Below are 12,167 nucleotides of genomic sequence, written 5' to 3' on the forward strand. Positions count from 1 at the left end.
TCTAAGTGCTTTGGTCTGGTGACCTGGTACCAGGGATTGGCTGCGCATGCCCAAACAAGCACCTAGAATGACAGACAGCTGACTCTTTCTGTGTAATCTGTGTTACAAGCAACTTCCAAACGTGCTTTTGAAATTGTTGAGAACTGATGCATAAAGAATGCATTTCAAAATGCTTTGGGATTTATCTGTTATACGGACAATAAATATTTCTCTTTGCAGCTACATCTTTTTTGTTCATTGAGCTTTTTCTTTTCAAGTCAACATGGAAAAATCCACCGAAGACGACAACTTGGGCTGATATCACTAAACAGCAAAGCTACGATTAGATTTGAAATCTTTAAACTGGGATTACATGGAATTGCCCTACGATTTATGTTCCCAGCAGTGCGTGCACTATGTACCATCACAATAATTATCACAAGATGATCCTTATTATAGATAATAGCTATTCACTGCAGACCTATTAGACAAGGTGGCACAACAATAAAAATAAATAACAGAAGCACAATGGATGTATTGATCTCATACTTATGCAACCAGACACCCATGTGGTGTTAGCTAACAAAAGGAAAGAAAAGCAAAGAGTTTTACCAGCACTCTGGAAAGCCATGGAGTAGCAGCATTAGTGGTTTCCCCCTCTCACCAGCAGCCACATAGTGAAATCTTAATCCAGATTCCTGGAAGAGAAGACAAAATATACTTATTCACAAGAGAACGCTCAGGCACCTGAACACTAAACAAACAAGCTAAAAAAACACCCCCCCCCCCCCCCCGAAAGAATGAATTTCAGGACCCAAAGCGAAGATCTCCTCTGTATCATGTTCTGTCCCGTTTTGTTTTCCCTTGCTCCCTCCCCTCCTTTCTGCTAATTTTAAAATTGGTTTTGTCCACAGTTGCCCTGGGAATTCATCCAGCCTCTAACATTTAGGGAGCAATTCTAAACTGGTCTATTGAGAAGTGTGTCCCCATTCAGTGAGGCTACTCCCAGGAAGGACTGCAGCCAACATCAGTTTAAAATCTTTGGGTAGATTAAAAAGGTGCCCCTGACTAAGCAGGCATCAGATTTTTAAAAAATGGATAATCTTTTAAAAGTAAGTACTTCTTAATCCATAAGAGGGCTGTGTGTGTGTGTTTAAGTGCTGTCAAGTCGCTTCCGACTTATGGCGACCCTATGAATGAATGACCTCCAAAGCATCCCGGTGTCAACAGCCTTGCTCAGGTGTTGCAAACGGAGGGCCATGGCTTCCTCGACTGAGTCAATCCATCTCATGTTTGGTCTTCATAAGAGGGTTAAAAAGGTAAAGGTTCCCTTGCTCGAAAGCCAGTTGAGTCTGACTCTAGGGTTGCGGTGGTCATCTCCGTTTCAAAGCCGAAGAGCCAGCGCTGTCCGAAGATGTTTCTGTGGTCATGTGGCCGGCATGACTAAACACCAAGGCGCACGGAATGCTGTTACCTTCCCACCGAAGCAGTACCTATTTATCTACTTGCAATTTCTTGCTTTCGAACTCATAAGAGGGTTACACCTTCCTAAAAGAGGCATTCTTCTCTGCACCTCACACTGGAGGAAAGGCCTCTTCTGATGGTGCCCGATGAGATAACATATATGCATCAGCAAAAAGGGGGGAAAATCTTTCCATATAACTGCTGTTTTCAAATGCAAATTTATGTGGCATATCTCCACTTTTGCTTGAATACATGAAGCTGCTAGTTCATCTCTGAGTGGCAGCTGCTCTCAAGAAACTCAGGTCTTTTCCTGCTACCTGAAATTCTTTCACCAGAGAGAACATGGATTCAACCCGGGACCCTCTACATCAATGCTCCCTCTAAGCTGTGGAGTCTTGTGAGCAAAAATTCTACTTTGTGAGCTACTGGCATTAGAGTTGTGAGTGAACAATTAGGCTACTGCATAAATTAGTTTGTTCTGGAGCCCTCCTTCCTGAGCTAAGACAAAAATGTGTGAGCCGGAGGCTAAAAACTGTGAGCTAGCTCACACTAACTCAGCTTAGAGGGAACACTGCTCTACATGCTAATCACATACTCTCCCTCTGCATCTTCTTGTAGTACTTCCAGAAATTTCCACAGATAGGAGCAGAGAGAAAAGTTGGGTCTGCCCTACTTCCTTGTGCTTTTGTACAGAACCAACTCACACATTAAAACATTATACTAAATATGGTCTCTGATTTTTTGCTCAATGAGGACTAGCCAGTTGCAAAGGAACACCTGCAAAAGGGATCTAATTAGACTTGGAATTATTGTTAGATATTTATATCCTGCTTTTCTCCCCAATAGGGAACCAAACTGGCTTACAACATTGTTCTCTCCTCCTCCACTTTAGCTTCGTAACAACCGTGACAGTGACTGGCCGGAACACCCAGTGAGCTTCCGTGGCAGAGGGGGGGGCCTGGGCCTCTCAGATCCTGGTCTGACACTCTGACCACTACACCATGCTGGGAATGAGATGTGGTGCCAAAACTTGTTCTCTATCAGAGAGAGCAGCAGATTGTGTGAACTTGGTATGTGTATGCATATACCCAAGGTTAGTTACTACAAGAGCAATTAGGGTTGCAGTCCCCAGTTGGGGGCGAAGGATCCTCCGCTTTGGAGCCCCTCCCCCTGCTTCAGGGCTATCAGGAACAGAGGGGTAATTGTCCTCCCAAACAGGCAAGAAACCAAAAATAAATGCAACATGCCTATGATGTAGGCATGTCGGTGAAGTCAGGTGGTGACGCTCTGGTTTTTGGGCAAAAATCTACGATAAATAGTTAATTGTACCACAGAGGTTTTACTCACAAATCAGAGCATCGCCTCTGACATCCCTGACATGCCTATGTTATTGTGTTTATTTCTGGCTTCTTCCCTCCCCGCTCCTGGTGAGTGCACCACCATCCCCCCGCCCGCTCATCCGACAGACCTGGCAACCCTAAGAGCAATGGCTACATTTGCTACTGTAGCCACAATGAGTCATAGTACTACTTCAACTGGCAAATTATGTCTCGTACTATTTCAGTTCAACAAACAAGCTCTCTGCTGAGACTGATAATAAGGACACCAGCCAGAAACTGTGGATTCTTGTCTATTAGTAGCTACCTTGAGAGCCTCCATTCATTTCATGCTTGACAGCAGACAGCTGTGAGAAGCTACCACACTGCTGCCCTGTAACAGTATGTCACAGGAGTCCACTCTGGAGAATTAAGAAAAGTTTACTTAGCTGCTAATATATTATTTTACAGTTACAGAATTTACGTAGAGTTTGAAGACAACTTAACTCTAATAGCTTCTCCCAAGGAATTACTGGTTAGTGAGGGCAATGCAAATTCTCTGAGAAAGATCATTACAGTTTCCAGCATTTTTGCAAGAAACTCATGACTGTTAAACCAATTCAAATTTGGGGTGTGGACATACTCATAAATGGCACCGTTTCTCTTTGTAGCTAACTCAGTTCTTTTTAAACATGGGCTCAAGAAAATGTATGAAGACAGAAATCGCTTGGAAGTTTCCTAAGGAAATTGAAGTGCTACAAAGGAGCATAACAAATCTGAATTATTAAAATAAATCTTAATTTGTACTAACCAATAAATATTTAATCTTTCAGCATAAAATGGAACCATTATGATTGCGCTCAGCAATATTTTATCAGTGTGGGAGCTCCGGTGCATGGGCAGAGGATGTCCTCGCCAGAATCCTTTCAGGCAGAGTCTATAATGAAAGTTATAAAACTCACAAGCAGCCTTTTGCATTAATAAATGAAGATGATAACCAAAAGAAATCCAGAAGACACTGGTTAATGAGAATTCTAAGAATACAATCAACCCAAAGCTGTACCAAATCATGAAGTCACCAAGAAATGACTCAAGTCAAGTTGTCTAACAAAGGCAGAAAGGGGCCTAGAAACAAGTGGTGGCTGAACTGAGCTAACAAAACTGTTTTCTTCAGGCTGCCCTCCTTTATGGGACCACAGTTTATATCTGAACTGTGCTTCTGGAAAGGGGTGAAAGAAGGCCCTGATCCCGAATGTACGCACTCTTGAACTGCAGGTGATCAACCCTTCTTCTTGGACAAATATCTGGACTACTTCCTGTTGGGTTTTGTGGCACTTGGATAGTCGAAAGGGTTAGGTTCTGGTAACTTCATGGGGAACACAAAACCTTGAGATTAGGAAAGAAATAAAATAAATCAGGGTCCCCTATGGCAGTAGTCACAGATTAAGCAAGGAACCTGTGGAGAGTTCCCAACACTGGAATACATAACCCTCTGTTCTTCTGGAATCTTACCCTATCCAACCTAGAAAATACATTTGAACCTATGTTATCTGAGTGGCTGAGCTGTTTTGGAAAAGGACTCAAGATGCTGTGTTCAGAAAAACAATTTCTTTGAAAACCCATTTTTACCGATCTTCTGTTCAAGCTGACTATGCACAGTGCTGGTTGGCTGGCATGTGTGATGTCAACAACCACAAACACATCCCATTTCCAGAATAAGTCTGTAACTTTTTAAAATTATGTGCTGTATTTTAAAATAAAAGTGAAGTAACAAACCCACATTTAAGAGGAAGCCAGTTTGGTGTAGTGGTTAGGAGTGCAGACTCTAATCTGGGAGAACCAGGTTTGATTGCCCACTCCTCCACGTGCAGCTGCTGGTGTGACCTTGGGTCAGTCATAAGTTCTTTCAGAGCTCTTCTCTCACGAGCAGTTCTCAAAAGAGCTCTCTCAACCCAACCTACCTCACAGGGTGTCTGTTTCGGGGAGGGTGAGGGAAAGGAGATTGTAAACCGCTCTGAGACTCCTTCAGGTTGTGAAGGGTGGGGTATAAATCCAATCTCTTCTTCGTCTTCAAATGGCTGTTCAGAAATGTTTTAAAAGGTGGACTGCCTGCCTGAAGCATGGTGGGAGGGAAAAGACAGATGACTGAATCAGAGTCCAGATAGCTGATATGTCTGTCCAGCATATGGGTGGGAGGAAGATGGGCTTACACTGTGGGGGGAGGGGGGGAGGACTACAAAGTCTCATTTTAAAACACGTTTGCATGCACACTAACAGTTTGGCCTCCTAGGTGATGAGATAGGTCTTTGCAGACAGAGGTTCTTCCACATCTGACAGAATTCCAAGGGTGCTTCACTCATTTCAGTGGGGGAAATAAAGTCACATTCAGCTGCCTTTGAGTAGGAATCTAGACTGGTACAGATTATTTGGATCTGAGAAATGACACAATCCACTGGTGTGAAATACAATCTCTCCACCAGTGTTCCCTCTAAGCTGAATTAGTGTGAGCTAGCTCACAGTTTTTTAGCCTCCGGCTCACACATTTTCGCCTTAGCTCAGGAAGGGATGGCTCCAGAGCAAACGAATTTATGCAGTAGCCAAATTGCCTGCTCACAACTTTAATGCCAGTAGCTCACAAAGTAGAATTTTTGCTAACAAGACTCCACAGCTTAGAGGGAACATTGCTCTCCACCAATAACTAGTCTTTATCTGACTGAATTTTAGATACATATGAAAATAATTTCTAATTGAAGAATTCAGATCAGTTCTTTATGGTTTCATGGATCTGGCGTAAATTTAAATATGTCCATTCTTTCCTTCTGATGAATTGCCTCCTTAATACAACATAGTATATATTAATTTATTTCTGTTGCACTGAAAGGCAGTTAACGTTGAATTCACTCTGGATGCATAATTTAATTAAACACATTAGCAGTGGGTTAGATATAATAACCTTATCCTGTTTTGTTCTATCCTGCTAATTCACTTTCTCTCTGAGAAATTCTCTGACAAAACTGTAAGAAGTGATTAAGTACAGCTGGAAGTGGTAATTCTGAGTTCTCACACAGTTTGCGGTTTTCCTTCCAGGGTTTAAGGGGGACCAAGTGTGTGAAATTCTTACTGGTTTGTCACTGTATGGATTCTAGTAAACCTACCCTTATTGGTTCCATTTGGACCTGCCCTTCTAACACTGCAGTTTATTCCCTCAGTGGCTGCCAGATACACAGAAGGGCATGGCTCTGGTATCTTTCAGTGTGAAAAAGACGCTAACTCTGGTTCAATAAAGACCAAAGCATTGGTACAAATACAATCATATAAGCACACATGCACAATCAAGTCTAATCTTAAAGTAGAAAAGTTTCCTCTTGAGATGAAGACGTATGAAGAATGATAAACGAAGAATCCGGATATTAAGAACTCCGTTTCGAAGAACTTCCTCAGAAACTAAATATGAAAGAAATTACATAATAACAATAATAACACATACAGTGTAAGGTAATTACAGTAGTAACAAGATATGTGTAAATACCTGAAACAATATATCTTCAAATAGGTTATATGCACTCTTGTGAGATGTGTTGCTGTAACTCACAAGAGTGCATATAACCTATTTGAAGATATATTGTTTCAGGTATTTACACATATCTTGTTACTACTGTAATTACCTTACACTGTATGTGTTATTATTGTTATTATGTAATTTCTTTCATGTTTAGTGACTGAGGAAGTTCTTCGAAACGGAGTTCGTAATATCTGGATTCTTCGTTTATCATTCTTTGACATGTGGGAGCTGTTTTTTATCGTACCTCCCCATGCTGACCCATAGTTGTGTAAAAGAGGGAACTTCAGCCAATGCATGTTCTCACCACTGCATGACAAGCCCAACCAGCCAAAATTCATTTCAACAGTGCCAATCATGGTATCTTTCTGGACCACCTTACAGGGTTGGTACTGGGGTGCACCATTCTGCAGTGGTTTTGGTCCTAAAGGCAGCTTTCAGAGTATGATGCCGGGAGACTGCTGTTTGTCTCCTTGTCCTCTGGCCTATGCAGTCTCGTAAGGTTCCATCTTGTCCATCATGTTTTTAATATCTATGTGAAGACACTGGGAGAGGTCATCCAGAGATTTGGACTGAGTTGCCACCAAAATGCAGATGACACAACCATTTCCATCAGATCCCAGGGAGGCTGTGGAAACCGTGAACTAGTGCCTGGAGACAGTTTTGGGATGGATGAGGGCTAACAAGCTGAAACTTAATCTCAACAAAATGGAGGTGCTACTGGTAGGGGAAAGGTCTGACCTGGGAACTGGGATATTTCCTGTTCTGGGTGGGGTTGCATTCCCTCTAAAGAAGCATGTTTGTAGCTTTGGGGTGCTGTTGGACCTAGGCCTGTCAGATAAACAGATGGCAGAGAAGACCAGCAATGCTTTTCACCAGCTTCAGCTGGTGAGCTAGCTGTGGTCCTTCCTCAGCGGGAAATATTTTGTCACTGAGGTGCATTCCATGGTAACATTTAGATTATATTGCTGCAATGCACTATATAGGGGGCTATACTTGAAGACTGTCCAAAATGTTGTGGCCAGAACACTGAATGTAGTGGGTTGCGGTGGAACATATTGCTGGCTCCCAATTTGCTTACTGGTTCCCAATTTGCTTACTGGCCCAATTCAAGGTGCTGGCTTGAAGCCCTCTATGGCTGAAGGCCAACATAACGGACAGACCACCAAACATCCCAATGAACCCACCTGGCCACTCCAGTCATCTTTGGTGGCCCTGCTCCAGGTGCCCCCACCATCTGAGGCTAGGTGTGTAGCAACCCAAGAAAACAGCTTCTTGGTTGTGGCACCAAAACGTTGGAACTCCCTCCCCACAGAGGTTCATCTGTCTCTATCGTTGTCTTCTGCCAGGGAGTTAAGGCTTTTTTATTTTGTTTGGTGTTCCCTCATTAACTCTTATTAGGCCTCCTTCCTGTCTGTGTGTTTTTATGTGCTCATGTTTGTTTTGTTTTAAATATTTTATATTTTTGTATTTTAAATGCTTTCTAAAGCCTGAAATGTTAAATGTTTTACTTTAATGTTCACTGCCTTGGGGATCTTGAATGGGGCGGAAAGACAGCACAGAAATATTTTAAAGAAAAACCAATACATGAATAAACCATTGGAACTAGATAACAGAAGTAACAACTGAGACTCACACACATTTGCAGATATGAAAACAATACCCTGTAATGCTTCTTTTATTAATCATGTGAGTGAATACTAGCCATACAACTTCCCATTTATATGGGCTGATAAAGGCTGACATAGGTAGTCCATGTGTGATCATAGAATCATAGAACGTTAGAGTTGGAAGGGACCTTGCAGGTCATCTAGTCCAACCCCCTGCACTCTGCAGGAGCATAGCTGAAAGATAGCCCTAGATACCTACAACATACCCGAATGATGGTCGTCCAGCCTCCGCTCGAAAACGTCCAGTGAAGGAGCATCCACCACTTCCCGAGACAGACTGTTCCACTGCTCAACCACTCTTACAGTTAGGAAGTTTCTCCTGATATTTAGCCGGTAACGACTCCCTTGTGATTTCCACCCATTAGATCTAGTCTTGCAATCCGGAGCAAGAGAGAATAGATCTGCTCCATCTTCTACAAGACAGCCCTTCAAATACTTGAAGACTGCAATCATGTCCCCTCTAAGCCTTCTCTTTCCCAGGCTAAACATACCCAACTTTTTCAGCCTTTCCTCATAAGACTTGGATTCCAACCCTCTCACCATCCTGGTTGCCCTCTTCTGGACACGCTCGAGCTTGTCAACATCCTTCCTAAAATGTGGTGCCCACAACTGGACACAGTACTCCAGGTGAGGCCTGACCATAGCAGAATAGAGTGGAACTACCACCTCCTGTGATCTGGGCACAATGCATTAGCTTTCTTCACAGATTGCATTAGCTTTCTTCACAGACACATTGCACTGCAGGCTCATGTTTAGCTTGTGATCAACCAGAACACCTAGATCTCTTTCACATGTGCTGCTGTCAAGCCAAGTCCCTCCCATTCTATATCTGTGCCTTTGATTTTTTGTACCTAAGTGTAGGACTTTGCACTTATTTCTATTGAAATTCATTTTATTTGTCTCAGCCTACTGTTCTAGCCTATCTAGATCATTTTGAATCCTGACTCTGTCTTCTTCAGAATTAGCAATCCTACCTAGCTTCGTGTCATCTGCAAGTCTGATAAGCATCCCATCTATGTCTTCCTCCAGGTCATTTATAAAAACATAAAACAACACCGGGCCTAGGACCGAGACCTGTGGCACTCCACTCGAGACTTCCCTCCATGTAGACGCAGAGCCATTTACAAGCACTCGTTGGGTACGATTTTTCAACCAACCATGAATCCATCCAACAATTGCACCATCCAGCCCACATGAGAAACTTTGTCAAATGCTTTACTGAAATATAGATACACTATATTGAGACATACAGATGCTACTAGAATGATTTTGGATCTCAAAACAAGGAGTTGGTTCTCATGCTGCAGAAGATCCTTGCCATTTGTGGGGGGAATCCATTCCCAAGATCACTGCAAAAGGTGAAAACCACAAATACTGCGAAACAGGGCGTCTGCTGCCTCCCACTAGCAAACCAATCACATTTCCCCACAAAACGTAATGATGCAATGATTGTGATAATAGAATTGGGGAGGGGGACTAAAAAATGGCTGGAGATAGTATGGTAATACCAATAAGTGTTAACTACCATTTTAACCCTACTTATCACTTTTCTCTCCCCTCCCATTAATATGCTCTGCATCATTTACTTGCCTTTTCAGCATCCTAATAGGGGAGAGGGGAAAGCATCACGTTATATCACATGATCAGGCCACAAACTGCTAATAAGTGAAATCATTAGTTGTTAATCCATGACGTGCAAGGGTCCACCATACAAAGGTAATAGTTGACTCGGGCCTAACAAGAGGCCTCTCCAGATTTTGCCTCAAGCCTACCCAATTTCAGCTCCCTGGTGATGGGGACACAGGACCCTCTGTACACTGGAGCACGCATCATCCATGCCTAGGTTGCAAAACAGGGGCTGGGGTAGAAGAAACTGCACCACAGCAGACTTCTCAAGTTCTCGCCAAAAGGCTACATGTAATGTACAAGGGGGTGGATATTTCCCTCTTAACTTTGACTCATTACCTGTCTTGTGCAAGCTAACAAGGGTGGTACAAGCTTTAGTTCTCCGGGTAAGCCCCCAAGACTCCCCCTCCCAAAGTATCTACTAATGGTTGAGGAGGTTAATGTCCATCTCTCTTCAACTCTATTGCCCTGCATAGTTCATACTTCATTTACAGTCTGCCTTTCTCCCCTAGCCTCAGGGTGAATTTGGTTGTTTTAATTGGTATTTTCTCTGCAGGCAAAAATCACTTAACTCTAGGCAAGCAGACTGCTGGTGTCACTTCCAGCCATTGCAGCGGTCACCCTGACAATCCACAACATAATTCAACTCTGCTTAAGACACGCAGCTAATAAAAAGCCCTGGCTGGCTCCGGTAGGGGCCTGGATGTCAACAGGGATCGCTACTTGGGTCCCCTTGGCCTCTTCCGTAGCCCTCCCCCCAAGATTTCGGCGATGCAAACATCCATCACTCCTCTCCAAAGTAGAGAAACCCGTGACCCCTCTTCCTTCCATTGGCTGTTCGCAGCCTACCTTCTGGGTTGTTTTCCTTTCAGCAGCAATGCGGGGTGTGTGTGTGTGTGTGTGAACAGAAGAGGCAGCAAGCAGCCAACCCCCGATCTTCGCAAGCCTATCCTTGTTTTGCACAAGAAAGGGACTAAGACAGCTGGTGGTGGTTGGCCTTTGGCAGCCCAAGTCGGGCTTTCTCCTCCTCCTCCTCCAGCCCCTTCCCGCGCCAGCACACGCAGCACGCTTTACCTTGATTCTGACATAGCAGTGAGTCCCCAAGGAGGGGTCATTGAGGCAGCCCGGCGGGTTCTCCCGAATCAGCCACTGGAAGGTCTTGCCCGGCCTCGTCCCGAGGCTCCACAAAAGTTTCAGCAGCTCGACGAAGGCGCAGAGACCGCAGTAACTGTACACCAGAGCCCAGAACAGCAGAGACCGGATTGCCACCATGAGCCTGTCTGGGATGCACGGCGAGGATGCGGCCAAGGGTCTCGCCATCAGGCGGCGGCGGCGGCGGCGGCGGCTCCCGAGCCTGCTTCCCCCGTCAGCGGCGGCGAGATGGGCTCTGCCAGCAGGAGGGCAGCGCGGAGGAAGAAACCAACAACATCATCGCAGCAGCCGCGTGAACGGAGGCGCGCCGACCGACCGACCGCCCCAGCTGGAGAAGCGGGGGGCGGGGAGAGGAGGCAGGAGAGAGCGCGGCAAGCACGTCTGCCGCACACGCGCCCGCGGCACGGAGGCAGCCCAGAAGCCACCGGGGAAGGGTGCGGGCCGGCCGGCCGGCGAGGCTGGCCCAGGGCGGAGAGCCGCCGTCGCATCGAGCACTTGATTACAAGCAAAGCTGCTTCCGATCCAGAACGGACGGCCCGGGGCAATCTCCTCCCTCCTCCCCACCCCGCAAGATTCCAGCCCGCGGGAGGGAAAATTCTGGCAGAAGGGAAAACCCCTCTTCCCGCCTTCGTATCGTTAAAGGTAAAGGTAAAGGTTCCCTTGCTCGAAAGCCAGTCGAATCCGACTCTAGGGTTGCGGCGCTCATCTCCCTTTCAAAGCCGAAGAGCCAGCGCTGTCCGAAGACGTTTCCGTGGTCATGTGGCCGGCATGACTAAACACCAAGGCGCCCAGAACGCTGTTACTTTCCCACCGAAGTGGTACCTATTTATCTACTTGCAATTTCTTGCTTTCTAACTGCTAGGTTGGCAGGAGCTGGGGCCTGAGACGGGAGCTCACTCCGTCATGCGTCCCCCGGGTCTCGAACTGCTGAACTACCGACCTTCCACAGCCTGCAGTTCAGCATCTAACCACCTGAGCCACCGCAGCTCCTGTATCGTTAAAACAGGACCCCAAAATGTCATTTATTAGAGCCCTTTCACGCGTTATGCAGAAGGAACCCCGGTTTGCCACTGGTTCACACGTCCGTGGTTGGCAGGAAGTCTGCAGCATCCGAGGAGGACTTCCGTGCATGAAAAGGCCACCGCGCGTTTCAGCCATCAATAGGCTTTTTAGTTATGCCACTTTAGATGTTTCGGTTGCATCAAGTACAGAAACACAATGGAGGAGTGCAACATTCATATCTGAACCTGAGCTGCAGCCAGTCACATCTCCCCGGTGCAGGTGTATGATACACATGCATGGTGCACTCTCACATTACATTTTTAGATGTATACATTACAAATGGGTGAAATGGCCCATGACAACTTTTACACAACAAAGTGCCAAATCTATGACTCCTGG

At 45.3% G+C, this 12,167-nt stretch overlaps 1 protein-coding gene across 1 annotated transcript; it reads right to left on the reverse strand.

Annotated features, from left to right (window-relative positions):
* Positions 1–591: 591 nt before the first annotated feature.
* Positions 592–11,128, reverse strand: LOC107117977 (epoxide hydrolase 4-like; the record flags this gene model as incomplete). The annotated part of the gene is made up of 2 exons (XM_015420179.1): positions 10,689–11,128; positions 592–677 (listed from the first exon to the last, which is right to left on the reverse strand). Coding segments are annotated over exons 1-2 (332 nt in total), but the record flags the coding sequence as incomplete, so codon positions are not given.
* Between the last annotated feature and the right edge of the window lie 1,039 nt (positions 11,129–12,167).

Source organism: Gekko japonicus, unplaced genomic scaffold, assembly GCF_001447785.1.
Source record: "Gekko japonicus isolate JY-2015 unplaced genomic scaffold, Gekko_japonicus_V1.1 scaffold134, whole genome shotgun sequence".
Taxonomy (NCBI): Eukaryota; Metazoa; Chordata; class Lepidosauria; order Squamata; family Gekkonidae; genus Gekko; species Gekko japonicus.